General features: G+C 54.9%; 1 protein-coding gene across 2 annotated transcripts in view; it reads left to right on the forward strand.

Moving 5' to 3' along the window:
- Positions 1 to 24,703, forward strand: part of ECE1 (endothelin converting enzyme 1) — a 104,506-nt gene that overhangs the window by 17,871 nt on the left and 61,932 nt on the right. Inside the window, exon 1 of one of the 2 annotated variants that reach the window (XM_070510769.1) lies at positions 15,524 to 15,736. The exons of the other annotated variant lie outside the window; for it this stretch is intronic. Within the exon in view, the coding sequence (XP_070366870.1) occupies positions 15,539 to 15,736 (198 nt within the window). The 5' untranslated portion in view covers positions 15,524 to 15,538. Of the gene's footprint in view, positions 1 to 15,523; positions 15,737 to 24,703 lie in introns of those variants that run through there. 2 annotated transcript variants of the gene reach the window in all.

The raw sequence follows: 24,703 nt of genomic DNA on the forward strand, positions 1-24,703 counted from the left end.
TGCAACTTTTTTTTTTATAAGAATTTTCCTTTGGGATAATTTTAGGTCTACAGAAAAGTTGCAAAGATGATACAGAGTTCTTGTGCACCCTCGCCCAGTTTCCCCTCGTAAGTGACCTTACGTGACCGTGGTACATTTGTCGAAACTAAGGAGCCACCATTGGTACCTGCTGGTTAATTAAACTCCACTCTCTGTTCAGATTTTACCCGTTTTTACACTGCTGCCCTTTCTCTGTTCCAGAATCCCATCCAGGGTGCCGCGTTACATGTAGTCGTCCCGTCTCCGCAGCCTCCTCTGGGCTGTGACAGTGTCTCAGACTTCCCTTGTTTTTCGTGACCTTGGGAATTTTGAGGAGTCCCGGGCAGGCATTTCCTGGAACATCCTTCAATTTGGCTTTGTCCTGCGGCCTGTGTGATGCCTTTGTCTCTGTCAGCTGCACGTTGGAGTGGTCCCCGGGCCGTCGCCTTTTCCTCTGCCCTGGACTGCACCTGTGCTCTCCCCGATCGATGCTGCCCTTCCCTGGTGACGGCCACCTTTGCACCCGCCTGCTCCCTCCCACACCCGGGCGCCTCCTGCCTGCTTCCCTCTGGGTAGCAGCACCGCTGTGCGCAGGTGCCAAGTGGTATTCAAGATGGCACCGGACACCTCCTTGACCAGGTTCCGTCAATACTCTGCCTCCTCTTCCACTTCTTTCCGCCCCTCACCCGCACTGGCCTCTGTCAGCCACTCTCTGCTGGATTAAGGCAAAGTCTCCTTCTTGCCCTCCCTGCCTCAGCCTCGCCCCTCCAGCCTTCCCTCCTCCCTGCCTCCAGCCTCACCCCTCCAGCCTTCCCTCCTCCCCACAGCCTCAGCCTCACCCCTCCTGCCTTCCCTCCTCCCCACAGCCTCAGCCTCGCCCCTCCAGCCTTTCCTCCTCCCTGCCTTAGCCTCGCCCCTCCAGCCTTCCCTCCTCCCTGCCTCAGCCTCGCCCCTCCAGCCTTCCCTCCTCCCTGCCTCAGCCTCGCCCCTCCAGCCTTCCCTGCTTCCCATAGCCTCAGCCTCACCCCTCCAGCCTTCCCTCCTCCCTGCCTCCAGCCTCGCCCCTCCAGCCTTCCCTGCTCCCCACAGCCTCAGCCTCGCCCCTCCAGCCTTCCCTCCTCCCTGCCTCCAGCCTCACCCCTCCAGCTTTCCCTGCTCCCCACAGCCTCAGCCTCGCTCCTCCAGCCTTCCCTCCTCCCCACAGCCTCAGCCTCACCCCTCCAGCCCTTCCTCCTCCCTGCCTCAGCCTCGCCCCTCCAGCCTTCCCTGCTCCCCACAGCCTCAGCGTCGCTCCTCCCGCTTTCCCTCCTCCCCACAGCCTCAGTGTCGCTCCTCCCCGCAGCCTCAGTGTCGCTCCTCCAGCTTTCCCTCCTCCCCGCAGCCTTGGTGTCGCTCCTCTAGCCTTCCCTCCTCCCCGCAGCCTCAGTGTCGCTCCTCCAGCTTTCCCTCCTCCCTGCAGCCTCAGTGTCACTCCTCCAGCTTTCCCTCCTCCCCGCAGCCTCGGTGTCGCTCCTCCAGCTTTCCCTCCTCCCCGCAGCCTCAGCGTTGCTCCTCCAGCTTTCCCTCCTCCCCGCAGCCTCGGTGTCGCTCCTCCAGCCTTCCCTCCTCCCCGCAGCCTCAGCGTCACTCCTCCAGCCTTCCCTTCTCCCCGTAGCCTCAGTGTCGCTCCTCCAGCCCTCCCTCCTCCCTGCCTCAGCCTCGCCCCTCCAGCCCTCCCTACTCCCCGCAGCCTCAGCCATCTTTCTGAAACACATGGCTGGTCCTGTCACCGTCTTGCTCGGAGCCCTTCCATGGCTCCCCGTGACCCTGGGGACAAATCAGACTCCGTGTGAATTCTAGGGTGTTTCAAGATCTAGTCTTTGCCTGTTTCTCCAGCCTCATTTCTGGCCTTTTTTTCACCTTGTCGTCCACGCTTCAGCCCAACAGAACTTTAGTTCCCCCGGAGCCACTCACTCTTTTCTCCCGCCTCCACCCCTTTGCATATGCTGTGCCCCCTGTTTCCTGCTGTTAGAATGTGAATTCCTTGGGTGTGGAGACCTTATCTGGCTTGTTTTCCACTGTCCCTGCGGGACCTTGGTCAGTGCCTGGTGCATAGTACGTGTGCGATAAGTACCCATTCATCAGTCTGGGGAGAGCTGGGGGCAAGAAAGCTCTTTGTCAAATAATCTCAGGCAAGCATAAAATTAGAGCAGTGACCAGTGCCACGAAGACAAGGGTCCTGGTGCTACGTGTGGCTGTAATAGGGGAAGTTGACCTAGTCAGGGAGGTTAGAGGGGGCTTCTTTGTAGACATGACATTCCAGCTGTGATCTGAAGGAGAGGTGATGTTAACTAGGTGCGAAAGGAAGAGCATTATAGGCATAGGGAACAGTGTGTGCAAAGGCCCTGTGGTTTAAGGGAACATGAAGGACTGAAAGAAAAGCAGAGTCACCGGAGCCTGGGGTAGGGGAAGTAGAGGCACGTAGTGAAATGAGGCTGAACAGCGTGGCATGGCCAGAGCCCGACCTGCTTGTAGTTTTATCTTTGTTGTTGGAGCAATAGGAGGACACTGAATGGGGTTTAAAAGTGTGTGTGTGTGTAGAGAAAGAGAGGCGGGGAAGGAAGCAGAGGGAGAAGATGGGGCAAGAGGAAGAATCATGGTCATGTCCAGGCTGTGACTGTGGACAAGTCATTTCATCTGCCTGAGCTTCAGTCTCGTCTGTAAGGTGGGGACAGAACCACCCACCTTGCAGGATGGTTGTGTGGATAAATGAAATAGGTGTGGAGCACTTGACCCCGTGAGGGTGCGTGAGCAAAGTGGCTGCCTGATCGCTGCCTGGTGTCCTCCCTCTCTCTGTCACCGCCCCCAGCTGCAGGCTGTGAAGAGAGTCATTCACCAGCCATTGTTCACAGCTCAACCGTCCTCTTTGCTCATGGTCCTTCCCCTCTTCCCTCTCAGGAGCCCAGGGCTGTCCCTGCTGGCCACCACCAGCCTCTGCCCTGGAGGGAGGGCCGTGCCCGACTGTGCCTCTCAACCCAGACCCACCTCGTGTTCTGGTGGTTGAGACGCTGGGGTCCTGATGGCCTGCCCCTCCCTGAGTCCTGCAGGGGCCGGCGAGCTATGGGCGCGAAGCTGTAACTGGCTCCTGGTGTGGAAGGGCTGTTCTGATAACTCGGGAACCTGCCAGCATCACCGCCTGTCCACGTGCCCTTGGGGCACCATTTGTCCTGCTCTGTGGTAGCGAGGGCCAGCAGTCCAAGTGCCCTGCTGTAATCGTTACCCTGTTTAAGCCACAGGCGGTCGTGCAAGGCACAAATCAGTGTCCCCTTTTCACACATGAGGAAACTGAGGTCCAGGGAGGTGACGAGATACTCCCAGGTTCTCATAGCTTGTTGGTGGCACAGATGGATTGAAAGCAGGTCGACCTGACCCGGGGACCCGCTGCCTGCACTGCCTCCCATTGGACTTGGGGATCGAGGACACTGCGGGGCGGGGGGGGGGGGGGGTCCTGTGAAGTTGACAGCCAGTGTTTATCAGTGTGGCTGCTGTAGGCATTTTGAGAGAGGCAATTTTTATTGTTTTGCAGGACTGTCCCGCGCATTGCAGAAGTTCACACTGACGGCCTCAGGGATTAGATGCTGGTACTCCCCCGTCGTTTGATAACCAAAAATGCTCCCGCATATATACAGAAACTCCTTAGAGGGCAGAGCTGCCCCAGATTGAGATCCACTGATAATACAATGGAAAGTATGGTAATGTTAATACCAGCTTATGTTATTGAGGGCCTGGTAGGGGCTAAATGCTTAACCTACATACTTTTATTTAATCTTATCGGATACAGGTACCCTTAATAGACCCATTTTACAGATGAGGAAATTGAGGGTCAGAGAGGTTAAGTGATTTGGCCAGGTTAACAAAGCTAGTTAATAGTAGAGCCAAGATTTGAACTCATGCTTCTGTTTTAAAGAGGAGGCCCAGGGAAGGCAGATGATTTGCTCAAGCTCACACAGCAAGTAGCATCAGGCATGGGATTTGAACTCAGGACTCAGAAAGCAGTGATCTTTTCATTCCACACGATGCTTAGAAGGACAGAGATAAGCCCATTGGCTGGCAGCTGGCAAGAGGAGCCACTGGCCTGCACATGAGGGAAGATTTCCGCCTCCATAGCTCAAAGCCCCAGGAGCCTTGAAGCCTTGGGTCCACCACTGTCCCCTCCACCCAGACACCTTTGTTGTGTTTGCCTGCATCCTCTTTCCCTCACCTCTTTTTTCTCCCTCCATCACCCCTAAGCTTGTGACCTTGTGCCAGGCCCATCACCCCGCACGCCTAACCTCAGTTTCTCTCCTCGATCTTAGGAATCATCCTTATCTTTTGTGGGATGGGGTGGTTTAGAGAATCAGGTGACAAAACTAGTGTGAAGAAGGTGCTCGCTTGATGCCAGGCACGTCTTGTAGGCTCAGGAAATGCTTCTGAACTTGGAACCCCCTTGTCCTTTTTCCTCTGACTTTCCTCTCTGTCTCTAGGTTTTTTTGTCCTCGCCTGGCTAGGCGTTTAGGCCAGCTTCTCACTCCCAGGGCCAAAATGGCACCACCTCCCTGTCTTCTGTGCCAGCAGTTGGCACTGTCATTTTTGTTACCAGGCCTAGGGCCTTGGGGTGGGTGTATGGGAGAGGGGGCCCTGGCACAGCACCATCTGTGCCCTTGGCCTACCCCTTGCACTGGCCAGGTGAGAAATGCTGACTGATCTTCTGCCCTCAGAGCATCCTCTGGGTTTCCATGGCAACCATGCAGCCAGGATCCCTTGGGTTCTGCTGGGCAAAGGGCCACCAGATTCGCACAGAAGGGTGCCCACAGTCCTGGAAAGGAAGCATCTGTTAGGAGGCCAGAGGTGGACGGCACCAACCTGTCCCCAGCCCTTAGAGAGGGGAGCAGCACTTGGCTGAGGAGGGATGTGAGGTCTCCCGGTTTCATCTACGCACCACCCTCGTCCCCAGTCCATCTCACTGGGAAGCTGCCTTGTGACTTCTTTCTGAGCCTCCGTTTCCTCATCTGTGAAATGGGGATATAATGCTGATCTCAGAAGTTGCCCCAGCTGCCCGTGTGAGCCACGTGGGGGCAGGATCACTGAGCCTGGGGAAGCTGTCCCAGGAGCCTCAGAGAGAGAGGACGGGGAGGCCAGACCAGACCAGCGAGAGGGCCCAGGGACACCAGTCTGTTTCGTTAGGACTTGGGGGTCAGACACATTGCCCCTTCCAAGCAGTGCGGTCTTGAGGAGGCACCCTTCCCTCTGTAAGCCTCAGTTTCTCCTGCTCTAAAATGGAAAGAGTTCTTCCTGTGTGACAGGGTTGCCAGGAAAATAGAATAGGATGTGTGTGGCGTGCCAGGCCTGGTGCCTGGCCCAGTATACAGTAGGCGCTCATTAAGTGTTGATTATCTGTGGCGGCACTGACTGGCCACAGCTGCACAGGAAGGGGATTTCCTGTGGTCAGCCCTGCCTGCCCAGGCCTAGGTCCCTGGCAGACCCCTCTCTGGGCACGGCTGCGGGTGCCCCCAGGACATGCTCCTGCAGTGGGGACTTTTTCTTGTGTCGTTCACACCAAGACTTCCCCAGGAAGGCCAAGCCCCTTCTGTAAGTGGCCCCAGCCCGTTATCTGGCCCCAGCCCGTTATCTGACCTTGCATGATTTCTGGTTTGTGTTAGGTTGTTTGTGTCGTATCTTATCTCCGCTGGGACACAGGAATGGCCTGGTGAGTCAGAGTGGCCTGGGTTCGAGTCCCCAGCTCTGCCACTCACTGGCTGCAGAACCCTGGGCGAGTGACTTCACCTCTGGGAACCTCGGTTTACTCCTCTATGAAGTGGGGGTAATAGCACCTCCAGCACAGGGTGGTCCTGGAGATGACATGGGAAGGTGTCACATGCTGCCTGGCACGGGGAAGACGATGATCAGCAATAGCGCCTTCCCCCTTCTCCAAACCAGGAGGCCCAGCAGCGGCAGGATCCTACAGGCTCAGACCCAGGACAAGGGAAGAACATCACAGACGATCGAGTCACCACCCGGGCGATGGGCAGAGGTGGCTGCACGGCTGAGCCCAGGCTGCTGGCGGCTCCCAGTCCCCCCATGGCCTGGAGGAGGCTGGGACCTCAGAAAGCCCCCTGAGAATGAAGGAAAGGTGGGAGGGAAGACACAGATGAGGCCTCTACAGGGACTTGAGTGAGTGTGGAGGTTAAGAGCACAGGCTCTGATCAGGCGCATGTTTCCTCCACCAGGGGCTGTGTGACCCCATGTAAGTGACTTGACCTCTCTGAGCCTTGATTCCTCACCTGTGAAATGGGGGATAATGATGTACCATGTCTCCCGGGATTGCTGTGCGGAGGCGATGAGATAAGGCATGGAAAGTGCTCGGCCTGGTCTGGCTGAGAATTTCTTAGTATTTTTAGGATGTGCTCTCAGGGCCCACCGACTTCTTTGCCAAACTCCTCAATTACCCATAAAACAGTGATAGAAAATTTTTAAGAGCTTATTTCTCCAGCACCTTCCACGAAGCCAGGCCCTATGCTTAGTGCCTTCCTCCCGTTACCCTGTTTAAGCATCACATTCCCGCATGAAAGGGGCCCAGTTGTCATCCCCATTTTGCAGATGAGCATACCAAGCCTGTGAGAGCCAGCGCTGTCCAGGCCCACACAGCATTGATGCTGGAGCCGGGCCCTCTTCCCTCGGCCCCTGTTCTGGGGATAGTCCTGGACTGTGTTAGGGTGTCTCGCCAGGTATTAGCTGGATGCAGCAAACCACACACAGTCGGTGGGAGAAGCTGCAAACAGAGGATCTGAGTCGGGTGGAGGCCCCTGTGGAATGAAGACCAGCCTGGGAGGCGAGCGGCCTGTGGGAAGCTGGAGGCAGGAGCCGTGTGACCGCGTGTGTTTATTCAGCCTGTGGCAGGCAGGCGGGGGCCCCTGACAGGCCAGTGTAAACATCCGGCCTGCTCGTCGGCCTGGTGGGGGGCTGAGGCAAGCTGGGGAGCCAGCAGCCAGGGCCTCCTGGTGCCAGGGGCGCCCTGGTAGACAGATGGGGGGTGGCACAGAGCCAGCATTTGTTAAGCACCTCGGATGTGCCGGATCATTTATACACAGCATCTTATCGCAGCCGCGCAACAGCCCTGTTGGGTCTATTTTATTATTTGTACTGAGCAGAAGAGGAAACTGAGCCCTGGAAATTGTACAGACGCAGCTCCATCCAAACCCCTCGCATGTGATTTGCTGAGAGGGTGCGTTTGGAAAGCGTAGCTTGGACCGTGTTTCTTTGCATCCGGCTCTGCTGAGGTCACACTTCCGTGCAGCTCTGTTTGGATCTAGTTCCCGTTCGCGCCCGCGGAGATGTGTCACCTGGTAGCTGTAGCTCTTGCTGCAGATGCCCTCCCTGGTCTGCTCTTCGGTCCCTCCTGGTGTGTGGGACTGGCCGCACTGAGGAGGCCTGGTGGGACCAGCTCGGGGTTCCGCCCCTCTCTCGCCCAGGGCAGGGAACCTTGCTGGCTCTGGTTGTGCAGGCCGTGGAGTGGGTCTGGTGGATTGACAAGACCTTAGGTATCGTCCCACCCATTTCACAGATGGAGAAACAAAAGCCCAGAGAGGGGAGATGTCTGCCCTAAAGACTCCCAGTGAGTGGACGGGGCAGAACTGGGGCCCGGGTCTCCAGGGAGGACACCCCTAGTCTGGCTGACCTTTGTTGGGGGGGTGGGGTGGGCAGAGGTAGGAAAGAGCAGGGATGAAGTCAATATGTTCCCCAGATGCGTCATGATCTGAAATCCGATTTCGCAGCCACCCCCGCTCCCTTCTGCTGCCCTCGCAGAGCTGTGCCCCAGAAGTGCCCTTGGGCTCTCGGAACTCCGATAAATTCCTGTGCTTGTGTCAGCAGGGTGGTTTCACTGGCCTGGGTGGCTGAGAGCCACGCAGGGCCCTCCCTGCTCCCCACTTCCTGCCACTGTCTGCCCCCAGTCTCGTCCTGCTCTTTCCGCACACGGTCCCCCCAACCCTTGGTTCATCTGCGGGTCCAGCAGAAGTGCTGCCTGGCTGAGCCAAAGTTGAGAGGAATCGTTCAATATAGCAGCAGCCCATGCCTGGGCACCTCGCTGGTGCAGGGCGTGTCTGCAGCTGTTCCTCACCACTGTTTTGGGAGGGAGGCGCCCATTGAAGGTGGCGAAGAATGAGGTCACACCCTGAGCCTGGATTTGAACCAGGAGACAGACGCCTGGGTTCCGCACTCTTGGCGGCAGCTGCCAGAGCCTGGGACCCGTGAAAGTCACGCCAGAGGATTTATTTGGGTACGAGGGGGTGCAGACCCCACCTTGAGAATAAGGAGCAGGGTCTTGCGAGAGGCTGAGGAGAATGGGGCAGGGGCGGGGGCAGTGTGGAGCCCAGCTTTCCTGTCCAGCTCACAGCAGGGAGGGGTCCCAAGAAGGCCAGGAACAGAGAGGCTGAGAAGGGGTGGGGGGCGGTGGAGGGAGTCCAGCCAGGCCAGGCTCGTGACTTTATGGGTCCTGGTCAAAGGGCTAAGATTGCCCGCCAATCCCCAGGGCCCCAGATGCGTCACCAGTTAAGAATTGCTGAAGGCCAGCCTGGCCTTGGGACAAGTGGACCCTTTCGCCTCTTAATCTGAGGCCTGTGGACCGGCCCTTCTCTTTCCATTTTGGGAAACTCCTCCCACAGCAGCAAGAAAAATAGCAGCTGCTGTGCGCCAGGCCCCCCTACTGTGTGCCAGCTCCCCCACCCCCCAACTTCTGTGCGCCTGCCCTTTACAAACACGACCTTGTTTGATTCTAGAAGAGTTGTGGGAGCTAGCGGAGGGTGTTATGATCCCCACTTCCCAGAGGTGAAAACTGAGCTCCCACCGCAGCCAAGCACAGTTCTGGCTTTAATCGGAGTGTATCTGCTCCCCAGCCCCTGCGTTTTGTTGGTGTGTTGCAAAATAGTTCAGACATGTAAAAAGTGTAGAGTTCAGCAAAAGTGAACATTGGCAGATCAACCATCCAGTTTATGAAATAAAACATTCCAAATGCAGTTGAATCCAACATGTGTCTGCCCTGATCCCATTCCATACTGCCCCCTCTTTTAGAAAAAACTACTTTTTTTTTTTTTTGAGGAAGATTAGCCCCAAGCTGACTGCTGCCAATCCTCCTCTTTTTGCTGAGGAAGAGTGGCCCTGAGCTAACATTGGTGCCCATCTTCCTCTACTTTATATGTGGGACGCCTACCACAGCATGGCTTACCAAGCGATGTCATGTCCGCACCCGGGATCTAAACCGGTGAACCCCAGGCCGCCAAAGCAGAATGTATGCACTTAACCACTGCACCACCGGGCTGGCCCCAGAAGAAACTACTTTCTTACATGACTGCCCCAATACTTTTCCTAGATGTTTCTCCCTCCCCAAATGATACATAGTATTACTCATGTGTTTTAAAACTTGAAATAATTGGTAGGAGGCTCTGTGTTTATTTTTTTTTTTTTTTAAGATTTTATTTTTTCCTTTTTCTCCCCAAAGCCCCCCAGTACATAGTTGTATATTCTTCATTGTGGGTCCTTCTAGTTGTGGCATGTGGGATGCTGCCTCAGCGTGGTTTGATGAGCAGTTCCATGTCTGCGCCCAGGATTCGAACCAACGAAACACTGGGCCGCCTGCAGCGGAGCGCGCAAACTTAACCACTCGGCCACGGGGCTAGCCCCTCTGTGTTTACTTTTACAGCCTGCTTTTCTCTTCTCATGTTGTGTTAGAGTTCTAGCCAGTTCCTTTTCAGTGCTGTGTAGTATTCCACCACATGGGCCTGCCACCGTTTAACCAGGCCACTATAGACAGCCAGTTAGGTTGTTTCTTGTTCACTCTTTAGACAATGCTGTGGTGCTTCCTTGTTCAAGTCTCCTCGTGACCACAGGAGAGTTTCCAAGGTGTATATATGTCATTTATGTTCAGGAGTGGGATCAGATAAGCCCACCATATCTGAGGACTATGCTGAGAGAGTTGACCAACAATTTGGGGGGTTCCTGCTCAGAGAGTTAAAAACCCCTTCATGACAGGAATGTTACTGTTTTGTTTGCTGCTGTGAACAGTGCTGAGAACCGTGCCAGCACGCAGTAGGTGCACAGTGAACATCTGTTGACTGAATGAGTGGATGTGTGCCGGGCCACACGTCAGGTGCTCGACGTTCACGAGCGTCATCAGTCTGCTGCGAGGAGAGGGTCTTCCCCCTTCACAGATGAGCCGACTAAGGCTTCAGGGAGGTCAGGTCACGTTCCCAGAGTCCCACAGCCAGCACCCCAGTCAGTCGGCTCCAGAGCCTGCGCTCTTGCCCTAGCCCTGAGGTCGCCCTGTAGACGGAGACCCGGTTCACAGAGGCCTGGAAGGCGGGGGAAACGGCAGCTGCGTCTAATGCCTAGCTGTCTGGATGCAAGTGCTTGGGGCTTTCGAGGTTGTCCTAGAGGCTCGTAGAGTGAGGTGGGGCCCACTGGTTGGTCACCTTTGGCCTGGAGTGCCACCATGGTGTATGGGGTGAGTGACATCTCACCTCTAGGCTGGTCTGTGGGGGACTCCAAAGGTCGAGCCCATGCTAGCCTCAGGATTCAGATGCCGTCAGTGGAAGAGACCCATCCTGGGGGAGGCAGTCGGACCTAACAGGAGAATCATTCGCCTGTGGTGGGAGCAGACCTGGGTTCATATCCCAGGCCTGCCACTTATTAGCTGTGTGACTTTAAGTAAGTCTCTCAACCTCTCTGAGCCTTATCATCCCCATCTGTTAAATGGGGATCTTGACTCTCTCTTGCAGGGTCATTAATGGATTTAGGATTGGGTGTAACGATCTTAACACAGCGCCTGGATAGTCGTTACTAATGACAGTGCAGGGGAGCAGGATGTTCTAGAGGTACGTGCGGGTCACTTCAGGCGCATACAGATGGGGAAGCTTAGGGCACGGAGGAAGACTTCATGGAAGAGATGACATTTGATCTGGGTTCTGAAGAGTGAATAGGAGTTCTCCAAGCCAAGGAGTAGACTATGGGTCAATCAATTTCTATCTGTCCTGTCCTAGACTTGGTGTTGAGAGGAATGTCATCATGTTGCTTGCAGGAAAAAAAAAAAAAAAGCTAATGTGGGTTACTTACAATTCGTTAGAGATATACGATCCTGTGAAGATGGTGCAGACCAGGTGCTGACTAAATAGACAAAGAATCAAGAATCTGGGGCAGTCAGGAAGGCTTCCTGGGGGAGGCGGGGTGGTGGGGGGGAGTAGGATTTAAATGAGAAAGGAAGACAGGAGGGAGAGGGGCTGCCTGATTCTTGATTTCCTGGCTAGGCTGGGGCAGGAAAGGGGCCTCCCAGCCTGGTGGGGGACTGGGGACAGACTTCATAAGTTCTGGCAGGAGCCTCTCTGTGTCCCTGTCACCAAGGCTGGTGCTGTTCTCGCCCTTGGAAGAGAAGAAAGTTGTTCCGAATTGTTAATTGTGCAATTTCAAGTTGGCTCCTGAGCTGGGCTGAGGAGGAGCCAAGCCCCAGAGAGGGGAGGAGGAGCTGGATGGCTACAGAGCCAGGAGTTCAGGGGCCCAGGAGGGGGTTTGGGAATGCCGCTGTGTGAGTGTCCCGGGTAGGGATGCCTGCCTGGCCTCCTTGGTCCTCCCTGCCCAGAACTCCTGCTCCACTCCGGATCCTAAGCACCAGAGGGTCCTAAGAGTTTGGCAGAGCTGGGTTTGAATCATATTCTCTCACCAGCTGTGTGACCTTGGACTGGTTACTTAACCTCTCTGGGCCTCTACTTGCACATCTCTCACATGGGGCTGCTGTGATGGTTAAATCAGAGAACACATGTAAAGCGGTTAGCACATGCCTGGAATGAAGTCATTGCTCAAGAAGTGGTTTGTGTTGCTGCCGCTCTTCTTAGTTATCAGCACCAGCACCATCAGCACCATCGGCACCATCACCGCCAGTCCCTCCATGACCTGGGCTGCGCTCTTGCTCGGGTTGAACCCTGGGGTCCTTCCAGTTGCCTGTGTCGGCTCTTCGTGAGCCAGGACATTCCTGTGCCCGCACGTTAGCGTCCAGCGTCACCGCCTGCACCCTCGGCAGTGCCCCTCAGAGGAGGCGGGACTTGAATTCCTGTGTGCCTTTTCATGGGTTAGCACCCTAATCCTCACCACAGCCCTATGAAGTAGGTTCTCATGTCCCCATTTTATAGATCTGAAAACATGCTCAGAGAGGTGAGGTGGCCTGCCCAGGGTCACACAGCAGTAAAGTACAGGGATGCAAGACCAGGTCTCTCTCCTATAGAACCTTTGCTCTTCTTACTCCGGGACAGGAGGAGCAGCTTGTTCCCAAGGAATCTGAGCCTGGCACTCTCTCCCTTTAGTTACCCCTCCACTCCCTTCTTTGTCGTGTCCCCCTGTCCCTGGTTGTCCACCCCCTCGGCTCAGCTCTGCCCCTGGGGAGCACTCTGGGCCAAGACTGCAGATGGGGTGGCCTGTGTCCTCCGGAGCCAACACAGCCATGGCTGCCCTACTGTCAGCAGGGGTCGGGCCTCTGCTCCCCACCAGGCGTTTCCTCCCTGGCTCCCCCAGCCCCCATCCCCAGCAGGCGGGACCGTGTGTGGGGAGGGGATAATGGGGACCAGATGGGAAGCTGAGCCTGGGGTGGGCTTTGTTAGGCGGACATTCCTGGTCACTGAGGCCACACCAGCTCAGTAGCATCTGGTTTGGCCGAGGGTCCACCCTGATTGGCTGGGGCTGGACTTGGGGAGTTGCCCTCCCACGAGGCCCTGGCACTGTGGCAGGTGGGGACCCGCGCTTCATGCTGAGACAGGATTTCACAGTCCGGGAGGGAATGACGGGGGCAGCGGGGCCGACTGAAAACACGGGGAGAGTAGCGTCACACAGAACTGGCGTCCGGCCGGCTCTGTTACTCCCCGGCTCTGCAGCCCCCGCAGGTCGCTGCCACTCTCTGGGCGGCAGTTTATCAACTACAGAATGGGAGACAGTGGTAGCACGAGAAAACCACATAAACGGCTGGCCAGGTGCACCGTGCTTCCCATGTTTTAACTCCTTGCATTCTCATAGCACCCAGGAGAGGCACTCTCCTCCTCTGTTTTACTGATAAACTGAGGCACAAGGTGCTGGTGTCACTTGCCCAAGTCAGACAGGTGGGAGGAGGCAGAGCTGGGATTTGAACCCAGGCTGCCTGAGTCCCAGGTCACCACGTTCCTACTGCTGTGTTGTCCTGCCGCTCGGTGACATGTGTGACAACATAGGAGAGAAGTGCCTGGTCAGCTGGGATGCTGCGTGCCCCTCCCGTACTCGTTCCAGAAGCCTGTGCTGTTGGTGGCATGTGGGACGGGCCTGCTGGGCTCATAAATGGGTGGATGGATGTTGGGAACATTCCTGCAAGTGGGGTGACAGGAGGCATGGGGTTGTGACCCTCCGGCCCGTGCAGTCTGGGCAGCTGCCAGCACCACCTGTTGCCCTGAAAGGGCCAGGGGGCTCAACTCTGGACACAGTAGCCCTGGTTCCTCAGGTCCCCGCTGCGCACACGCTGTCTGCATTCTCTCCTTTAATCCTCACGACCACCCTGGTTGCCTGAGATGGGGACGGGTGGCTTCAGAAGAAGCAGGTTTTGAACACAGGTCCAGCTGCCTGCAAAGCCGAGCCCTTTGCCTGCGGGGGCCGCACTAAGGGCCAGCTCCTGCTGCCTGAGGGTGGGCTGCAGTCTCCTTGTCAGAGGTGGGGTTTTGGTTTTTTTGCTGAGGAGGATTTGCCCTGAGCTAACATCTGTTGCCAGTCTTCCTCTGTTTTGTATGGGAGCACTACTGCAGCATGACCACTGATAGTCGAGCTGTGGAGGTCTGCGCCCAGGAACCGAACCCGGGCTGCTGAAGCGGAGCGCATCGAACTTAACCACTATGCCACTGGGGCTGGCGCTCCTTGTCAGTTTTTTTTAAGGGTGATTTTGACAATTGCTGGTAGAGGGAGGAGGCTGCAGGGTGGGGTCAGAAGAGCCTCGACTAAGATGCTCATCCTCCTTGGCCCCTTGGGTGACCCCCTCTACTTCTTGGACCTCTTCTTCCTCATTTGTCACAAGCAGTTTATGATCGGGGGTCAGCGCTGAGTGCTGAGAGGTCAAGGTGCCCGGAGCCTTGGTCCTTTAAGACTTCATGGTCCAGTGGGCAGGCCAGCCATGAACCCAGTCCCCAAGTCATCCGGCAGCCTGGTGGGCCCTGGTGGAGGGGTGTACAGGTGCCATGGAAGCACAGAGGAGGGACAATTTGCAGGGCCTGGGTGTTGGGGTGATGGCGTGGACGCAGTTTGCCCCTTCCTTTGGGAGCTGCCCCTCCCCCGCTCCTTGTGGTGTTAGTGGGGTGCCAGTCACAGGACCTTGCCCCGCCTCTGCACAGGGAGGGCACATCAACCAGCTGGCTAATCAGAGATCTTCCCTGGGACTGTAATTCGACATGGGGAGAAAGCCGGGTTCTTCTCTAGGTCTCTCAGCTGCCAGGAGGTGAGCCTGGCCCCGTTCTCCTGGCATGAAGGTTATCTAAACTCAGGAGATGAGAACGAGGATAACACACAAAGGGAAGGAGAGGGAGAGGAGAGAGCCCAACAGCATCATCTGGACTCCTGGATCCCCTCCTGCCTGATGTCTGATCCTCCCGCCCTTTCAGGCAATGCACGTCGGGGCGTTTGCTTTGTTGCAAAGCTTGGTGAGAGCTGCGTTTCTGTCACTTACAATCCTACAGGTCTTGACCGAGGGGGCTTCACAGAGGAGGCGGCGTGTGAAACACATATTGAAGGAGTTCTTGGGGCAAACAGCAGTGGTGAGGTTTTGCCAGGCAGAGGAAGCTGGTGGGAAGGGCAGGGCAGGGACCTGCCTAGGGGGAAGCAGATGGGGACGTCGGGGCAGATCTTGAAGGGCCTCGTGCCAGGGAGCAGAGTACGGACTTGTCCATTCACTCGTCCATTCATTCATACCCAGTGCAGCACTCCCTGTGTATCAGGCACTGTGTGAACACTTTACGAAGAACTAGTTACATCCTCCTAACAACCCCAGGAGGTAGGTGCTATTATTTCACCACTTTAGAGGTAAGGAAACAGAGGCACAGAGAGGTTAAGAAACTTGCTTAAGATCACATAGCTGATAAGTGACAGAGCCAGGGTTTGAACCCAAGCAGTCTGGCTTCAGAATTTCTTTCTTTCTTTCTTTTTTTTTTTTTGAGGAAGACTGGCCCTGAGCTAACATCCATGCCCATCTTCCTCTACTTTATATGTGGGACGCCTACCACAGCATGGCTTGATAAGCGGTGCCATGTCCGCACCCGGGATCCGAACCAGTGAACCCCGGGCCGCCCAAGCAGAGCGTGCGAACTTAACCGCTGCGTCACCGGGCCGGCCCCAGAGTTTATTTTCTTAACCACAGAGTGGGAGTGACCACTCCCTGAGTCTCCTAGCCCAGAGCTCTTTCTTTGGAATCCATGTCTCATGGCCCAGTGGGGACGGGCCCCAGAGCCCCAGTGTGGCCTGGGCGATGGGGAAGGCAGGGAGGGAGGGGCCGTGGGTTCTCTCAGAGGAAGTGGGTGCTCTCCTGGCCCAGTTCCAGCCCGAGCTGCAAGGAGCCGGGCCAGGTTCCGCCAGGTGCCCTGCCGTGCCGTTTCTGCTCCCTGCAGTCATCTCCAGAAGCAGTGGACGACGGGCTCCCCGTGTCCTGCTAAGCCCTCAGCAGGAGGTCAGTCACTTTAAGAAGCTCTGGCTTCCAGCCGAGCTGGAAGCTGGGGAGTTTTGGAACCGCTCTCGGCGGGGGAGTCCCTGGGCAGGCAGGAAGGGGCGAGGTGGTCTGAGCTGCGTATATGAGAATGGAGCATCGTCAGCACCGGTCCACAGCTCCAGCTCGCCCCAGGCTCAAGTGCCTCGCATGTGCCAAGGGCTTTTACCTTCCATTTAGAGGTAGGGAGTACCAGCCCCATTTTGCAAGTGAGGGGTTGAGGCTCAGCAAGGCCAAGTGACTTGCCTGAGGTCACACAGCCAGATCCCTAGGTCCATCTCCTGGGCTCTGGACAGCCTCACTCCTGCCTCTTCGGCCTCATCTCTGATCTGAGGGATTTCTGGAGCACACGCCAGAGCTCCCTCAGGTCTCCTGGCCCTTCCCACAGACACCTTTCCTCTTCTTACCTCCAGTTCCATAGAGTTCCGGTTTCACTCTCTCTCCAAGGAGAGAGTACTTTTCCATTCCTCCAGGGGAGGGTCCTGGCAGCCCCTGGGACTACACAGGTGGCCTCTGGGGCAGGAGCTGGGGGCTAAGGCTTCCAACTGTGCCCCATGTCTGTGCCCTGGCCGGATATGTGACAGAGGAGGCCAGCCAGTCTTGAGCACCTTGATAAATGCCTGGTAAGCTAAAGCTCCGAGAAAGGAGCCACTTCAGCTTGGGGCAAAGGAGATGCCATTTCAGCTGAGCCTCGAAAGGTTGAGGTTAGCCCTTTGAGAGTGGAGGAGGGAGCAGGCCCCTCTGGGTAGAGGAAACAGGCTGCACGAAGGTCCCGAGGTAGAGAAGCAGGCGTGTTCTAGGGGAGGCACAGTTCCCGGGAGGGTGGGAGGAGCTGGGTTACGGTTCCATGCGAGAGTAGGGCAGGCAGGTTTCTAGAGGTGGCCCGTTCGGGACCTTCTGGGGGATCCAGAAGGGATGTGACCCATTGGCGTATTAGGAAAACTGAGCCAGGCTCCTCTCTTCTGTCCTGCCCCGGATCTCAGTCCCATAAGGATGCTCAGGGTGGGCCCGGCGCCCAGGTGGGCTGGCCTCTGCCTGTGCCTGGCTGCCTTCCACAAAGGCCTGTCTGTTCCTTCCCATTTCCTGCCTGGAGCCCGGCGCCCAGGAGCAGCAGCCCCCTGTGCAGGCACGGTCGTCGCAGCGGGTCTGGTCTCTCGGCTGGCGAGGCAGAACTTGCCCTTCCAGCCCTCGGGGGTTTCCTCAGAGGTTCAGAGAACCCCAAGGTCTTTGCTCTAGAACCAGAACCCCAGACCTGATGGGGACGGTGACCAGACAGCCCCTCGGGTGCAAGGGAAGATCTCCTGGTGCTGTCGTGCTCCTGACGCGGTCCCGTCAGTGCCCAGTGAGGAGGCGGGCAAGCTGCCTTTTATGAAACACTTACACTGCTTGGCTCTTGCCTCACAGCGTCTTTGTTGACGCTCATAACCACCCGACGAGGAAGCCGCTACTGTCCTCAATGTATAGAGGGGGAAACTGAGGCTCCAAGAGGTGGCGTGACTCACTCAGTGTCACCGTTAGCGAACAGCTAAGCCGAATGTGCCTGACTTCACAATCTCCGTTCCCATCCGTGATGGGGAGCTCCCGACTGCCGCCCGTCAGGGTTGCTGTGAAGACCAACAAGCAGATTAAGGAGAGTGGGCTGGCGTTGGGCGTGATAACTCGGGCGGCCAGCGTTACTGGGGAAACGTGGATGGGAGTCCCTGCAGTGAGCAGTCCAGGAGCTAGCACCTGGACCTAGAAGGAGGGGAGGTTCTGGATGCGGGGAGACAAGGGACCATCATCTGCCCTCAGTCAGCCTAAACTCAGGTTGGCTCCGTCCTCACCACTGAGCCCTTGGCACTGGTGGCACCACGTGCAGGGCTTTGGAAGGAGCACTGGGCCGAGAGTCCGGAGGCCTGGCTTCCTGTGAGAGGCAGCTCACTCAGGGGACGTCCTCTCTCTGGGCCTCAATTTGTTCATCTGTAGAATGGGCTGGGGTGGGATGTCAGACAAGGGGGTCAGATACTCCACACTGCCCTTCGTCCTGCTCCTGAACACTCCACCTGGTCCTGCCTCCCGGCTTCATTCTTGTGTTCCCTCTGCCTGAAGCACCCGTCTCACGGCTGCCACCTCGTCATCCTGGCTTCAGTTTTCATGTCACCTGCTCACAGAGGCCTTCCTCGACTCCTCCCCGGGTGTTTGCTGCCACACTGCCCTGCGTGCTTTCTGTATGGCACCGATCACACTGCACTGAGGCAGTCAGGGTGCTGCTTAGGGATTCGGACTCGAGTCCAATTGCCTGCCTTCAAATCCTAAACTCCACCACTTAGAGCTGGGTGGTGTTGGCCATGACCTCCCTGGGCCTCAGTTTCCTCACCTTTAAAATGGGGTCAGTAATAATACCTGTTGTTATTTTTGTAAGGATGAAGTGAGAGATGCATTAAAAAGCACTAAGTGTAGTGTTTGGCATAGAGGAAGCGCTCTATAAATGTTAGATGCTATTATTATTGTAATTGTTTGCAACGTTGCTTATTGTCTTTCTCTGCTATTAAAATTCAGGCTCCTGAGAGCAAGGACTTTATCTTGTCCAGTGATGTATGTCTAGCACAGAGCTCATTTCCTGGCACACGGTAGGTGCCTAATAAATATTTGGTGAATGAACAAATGAATAGATAGATGAGTGCTGACATTCCCAGCTTCCAAGAGGCTCCGTCTGGCTGGATATGGAGAAGGATGGATGCTGAGAAGATGAATTTGGGCCAGCCCGCTCTGCTCCAGCAGTCCCTGTGGTGGGCCCCACCCTGGCCTGCCCTGATGGGGGTCCATGCCCTGCAAGAAAGAGGGGTCTCTCCAGGGATCGAGGTGGCTCCCCGGCCCAACCACCCTGACCACAGCAGTGTCTGTGGGTGTCTGACGCTGTTTCTCAGCTCAAATTCCGGTGGCCAGGTATGGGGGTTAACGTAGATTTTTCCCTGTGCTCAGCAGCCCTCCCTTCGGAACCCGCAGAGTTGGGCCTGGCCTGCTTTATCTTCCCCACCACCTGCCCGCCCCCCCCCCCCCATTTTCAAAAGCTACTCTCACAAACAGAAACACCCCCAACAGTCCCTGCCATCGCTCCCGTGCCTCCCTCCTGTTCTAGAATTCGGGGCGCACTGCTGGCCCATCGGTTCTCCTGCAGGCCTCTTCTTGGCCCCTGGTACTCTGTGCATCCCTGAGGACGTCTTTTATGTGCCCAGTCCTAAGACGGAGGGAGAGACTGCCACACCATCATCTGTACAAGGCCCAACGGGGAGGCCCACAGCTGGCGGCGGTCAGAGTCAGGATTCAAAGCCAGATCTCCCAGTGGGCTTCTACCTCCGTTCCATCCGCTCATGCTGACTGAGCACCTACCGACTGTGTGTCAGGCTCTGCACAGCAGAGATCACGGTGCCTGTCCTGGCCGGGGACCCAGAAGTTGGCCCCGCTTTGTCACCAGCGTGTCCCCCAGCGCTGTCCAATAGCACTTGCTGTGATAATGGAAATGTTCTGGATCTGTGCTGTCCCTTAACCATGCATGGCTGTTGAGCGCTTGAAATGTGGCTAATGCAAATGAAGAATTCAGTTTTTTGTTTTAGTGTTATTTTTAATTAGTTTTAATTTCAGTAGCCACAGGTGGCTAACGGCTCCTGTGTTGGACGCCGCAGGTCTGTCCAGGTCTTTGAGGTCAGTCAGTCACAGCCTTAGACGTGGGTCTCACACTCGAACGTGAGCAGGGGAAATGGGTTGATTTCCCAGGAGCTCCTCACGCACATCTCCTTTCACACTTATCAGTATGTGAAACTCATGGTTGTTTTCTTCACACCCACAAAGGTGTCAGTCACTGTTTTCTTTGAAACCTGGGACCCTCCTGACCTTTCAGTTTTCACTCTTTTTTCTTATTGAGGTGTAACTTACCTAGAGCAAAATGCACAGGCCAGAGTGAACACTCTGATGAGTTCTCACAGACAGAGACCCACAGTGTTACCACAGTGGAATCAAGATACAGTCATCCCCCCTTGTCCTCGGGGGGATGCTTTCCGAGACGCGCAGTGGACACCTGAAGCTGCAGAGAGTACCAGACCCTATATAGGCTATGGTTTTTCCCTATACAGTCCTGTGTTGCTTAATGACAGGGATAGCGTCTGAGAAATGCATCGTTAGGTGATTTTGTCATCGTGTGAACACCAGAGTGTCCTTACGCACACCTGCATGGTGCAGCCCACTGCTCACCCAGGCTGTGTGATGCTGATCTTCTGGGACCACCATCATGTATGGACCAGACGGTCGTCATGCAGCTCATGACTGTACGTGCCTACTTATGATAAAGTTTAATTTATTAATTAGGCATAGTAAGAGATTAACAACAATTGCTACTCATAAAATAGAAGAGTTATAACAGTATACTGTATCAAAAGTTACTGCAGATCTTAGCAACCTCAGCATACAACTTTTTTCTTACTAAGTCGAGAACTTTCACCTTTTCGCTTAAAAGAGGCACTTTCCGGCTTCTCTTTGCCATATCCGAATTGCCAGCATCTTTACTCTTGTGCTCTGGGGCCATTATGAAGTGATTTAAGGGTGACTTGAACACAAGCACTGCGATGCCACGACAGTTGATCTGATAACTGAGAAGGCTACTGAGAGACTAACACTGTGGACACCGTGGACAAAGGGACCTGTCACGTCCTGTGTGGGATGGAGCGAGATGACTCGAGATTTCATCACGATACTCAGAACAGCGTGCAATTTAAAATTTATGCATTGTTTCTTTCTGGAATTTTCCATTTAATATTTTTGGACCACGATAACTGAAACTATGGAAAGCAAAACTTCATTTAAGGGAGACTACTGTATCGAATATTTCCATTCCCCCAGAAAGTTCCCTCAGGCTCCCTTCCAGTAAATCCCGTCCTCAGAGGCAGTGGCTGTTCTGATGTCTGTCAGCCTACATGAGTTTTGCCTCTTTTTAAGCCTCACATAAATCATTTTCCCACTTTTTGTTTCTTTTTAGTTTTACTATGATTTTTTTTACTGAGTTCATAATAGTTTATATCAATGTGAGATTTCAGTTGTACGTTATTTCTTGACTGTCACCACATAAGTGCTCCCCTTCACCCCCAGTGCCCCTCCCACCCCCACTTCCCCTGGTAACCACTGAACTGTTTTCTTTGTCCCAGTACTTGTTTATACTCCACATATGAGTGAAATCATCTGGTGTTTGTCTTTCTCGGACTGGCTTATTTCGCTTAGCATAATTCCCTCTAGGTGCTTCCGTGTTATTGCAAATGGGATGAATTTGTCTTTTTTCTGGCTGAGTAGTATTCCATGGTATATGTATACCACATCTTTATCCAATCATCAGTCAATAGCCGCTTGGGTTGCTTCTGTGTCTTGGCTACTGTGAATAGTGTTGCACTGAACATAGGGGTGCATATGTTACTTTGGATTGTTGATTTCAAGTTCTTTGGATAAATACCAAGTAGTGGGATAGCTGGGTCTATGGTAGTTCTATTTTTAGTTTTTTGAGGAATCTCCATACTGTTTTCCATAGTGGCTGCACCAGTTTGCATTCCCACCAGCAGTGTGTGAGGGTTCCCTTCTCTCCACACCCTCTCCAACATTTGTTATTTTTAGTCTTAGTGATTATAGCCATTTTAACAGGCGTAAGGTGGTATCTTAGTGTAGTTTTGATTTGCATTTCCCTGATGATTAGTGATGTTCAACATCTCTTCATGTGTTTATTGGCTATCTGTATATCTTCCTTGGAGAGATGTCTGTTCATCTCCTCTGCCCACATTTTGATCGGGTTGTTTGCTTTTTTGTTGTTCATTTGTGTGAGTTCCTTGTATTATGGAGATTAACCCCTTGTCGGATATATGATTTGAAAATATTTTCCCCCAATTGGTGGGTTGTCTTTTTGTTTTGATCCTGGTTTCTTTTGCTTTGCTGAAGCTCTTGGGTCTGATGAATTCCCATGTGTTTATTTTTTCTTTTGTTTCCCTTGTCTGAGAGGACATGGTATTTGAAAAGATCCTTTTTCATTCGATGTCAAAGAGTGTACTACCAATATTATCTTCCAGGAGCTTTATAGTTTCAGGACGTATCTTCAAGTCTTTGATCCATTTCATTTTCCCGCTTTTGACTGAGACAAGAGTACAACAAATATTTCTCTGTTCTCTTTGTTAAGAAACAGAGCCCCAGCGTGATGAAAAGTGGCAGCTGAACCTGGGCCGCAGTGGGGAGGCGATGGGGCGGGTGCTACGGTGCCCCGGGGACTTGTGGCCTGTCCAAACAGGACAGCCACCCCTCAGCTCCAACTGGCTGTGGCCACGTGAGAATGTGGCCCCAGCATTGCCAAGTCCTTTTTTTAAAAAAGGAGAGCTGAAAATACTGATTTTCTTGTAAAATCTCCTAAATGTTGGTATTTCAAACCGTTTACAGGCCTGCAGACCAAAGACTTGGCATCTGTGGGCCAGACTTGACCCGAGGACTGCCCGTTCGTGCATTCTGCCGTGGGCTAGCCAGAACGGTGGTAATAGCAACAGCCCGTATTTGTGGAGCGGTTCCTTTGTTTCAGGTCCTGTTCTAAGTGCTCCATGTTATTAGTCGTCTAATCCTCCTAACAGTTTATTAATAAATCCGTTTTACAGATGAGTAAGCTGAGCTGTAGAGAGGGATTAAGTGACTTGCCTAAGGTTATGGGGTGAGGACTTGGCTGGGATTGGAACCTTGTCTGGTTCCTGAGTCCGTGCTCCTGACACTTCAAGCTCGCCCCTTGGGGAGTAGAGGTGGAGGTGAGGCTGCCGGGGATGCATATGCCACTTGGGGTGCAGCCTTGCCAGTCCCCAAGGGGGCTACCACCCTGAACAAGCAGTGAGAGATGCCTGGCCCTGCCCGCTGGGACTGCCCTGGCACGGGCGGTTTGCGTGTCCAGGCACCTTGGCTGTCAGTTGGTGGATCCTCAGCTTTAGGAAGTGCTGGGAAAGCAGCCAGGGGTGACGTTGGGAGGATGGAAGCCTGGCTGAGCTTCCTGAGGGTGTCAGGGAGCACTGGGCAAGTGAGGGCAGAAGTAGCAGGAACCTGGCAGGGGAGAGCCCAGGCCCCCGAGGGAGGCAGGGGAGAGGGGGAGATGACGACAGGAGAGTCAGCCAGCGGGCCCAGAGCCAGACCAGGCTGCCGCTGCCCGGGGAGCTGGTGGCTGGGGCATCCCTACCCCCTGGTGCCTCGTCCAGACAAGCCTCTCACTTGGGGGAGGTGATGAGGGGAAGATAAGGATCAGCAGGCAAACAATGCTGATTTCCACCCTCCCCTTCCATCTGGGATGGTGGGCACGGGGGGGAAACTGAGACCCAGAGAGGGAGGGCACAGTCAGCACCCAGACCTGGACTCCTGCCTCCCCCTCCACTACTCTTTCTGCTCCACATTTGGCTGCATTCCTCAGGACAGAGTGTTGTGGGGAAAGAGGGTCTGTGGTCACGGGCAGGGAAGTGTTCCAGAAGCCTGAGGGCAAGGGCAGAGAGAGGCCAGACCCTCCCCTCTGGCCCTTATCGTTTCCCCAAGTCACTGAGCCAGGGCCTGGCGTGAAGTAAGTGCTAAATAAGCATTTGGCATTATTATTGTTTTTTTCTAATTTGATCTTCACACCCACTTCTGAGATACAGATATACTCTTATTATCGCCTGTTTTACCAATGAGAAAGCCGAGAGGCTCGGAGAGGTACAGACCACCAGCCAGAAAGCCGATGGCAGGATTAAATGAGTTATGTGTGTAGAGTGCCTAGCACCGTTCTGGTCACAGCGAAGGGCTGTGGGCCGTGGGCTGGAGGAGGGATGAGGTGGCAGGACTGATCAAGGAGGGCCTCCTGGAGGAGGTGACATGGGGCTGAGCTTTGGGGCCTCAGCCTCTCAGGCTGCTGGTTCCCCTGGGGTCAAGATTGCTTTCTGAGTAAGGTCTCATGCTGTTTGGGTCTCCCCGCTCTGAGGACGTCTCCACCCACCAGAACACCAGTAAGATGAACTGGTAGCCCAGGGCTCTCACAAGCCTGCCAGCAGCCTCCATACCAGGGAGCCCTCTGGGTCTGGCTCCAGATCCTGTGTGTTGTAGAGGGGCAGCCTGGCCTTAAGGTTGTCACGTCACCTCTCTGAGCCTCAGTTTCCTCATCTGTCAAATGGGGACAGTACTACCTATGGCGCAGGGCTGTGGAGAGGGCCTGGATATGATAGGTGCTCAGTCAGCAGGCATCCCAGAACTTCCAGGAAACAGCTGTTGAATTGAGTTGGCCTTTTAAGGACAGAGGACAGACATGCCCACAAGTTAGCCCAGGACAGCTAGATCCACACTTTAGCAAAGAGCCCAAAAATCCCGACTTCTGCGTTTGAACCGGCGTGCGTGAGAGGGTCGGGAAGAGCCCCTCGCCCCCTTCGGCTGCATCAGCTCTGGACGAGGGCCCTCGGGAGCTCGGTGGCCGTTAGTCCTTCTTCCCCCAGACCCAAGAGCCGCAAACACTCAGCGCCAACTGTGTGGGCCCCCGAGGAAGCCGGTTTGGGGTCAGGATCTGGGGTCATTGAGTGTATAAGTGGCAGTTCCACTTATCTCTCTTTTGTATTCTGGGTTGCCGTGTGAAATTCTTAAAATAAAGGGTTCTATGGGGTTAAAATATATATGCTTGGGGCCGGCCCTGTGGCACAGCGGTTAAGCGCGCACGTTCCGCTTCGGTGGCCCGGGGTTCGCCGGTTCGGATCCCAGGTGCAGGCATGGCGCCACTTGACAAGCCATGCTGCGGGAAGGGTCCCACATAGAAAGTAGAGGAAGATGGGCATGGATGTTAGCTCAGGGCCAGTCTTCCTCAGCAAAAAACAAAAGAGGAGGATTGGCAGCAGATGTTAGCTCAGGGCTAGTCTTCCTCCAAAAAAAACAAAAAAACAAAAAAAATAT

This window comes from Equus asinus, chromosome 5, assembly GCF_041296235.1.
Source record: "Equus asinus isolate D_3611 breed Donkey chromosome 5, EquAss-T2T_v2, whole genome shotgun sequence".
Taxonomy (NCBI): domain Eukaryota; kingdom Metazoa; phylum Chordata; class Mammalia; order Perissodactyla; family Equidae; genus Equus; species Equus asinus.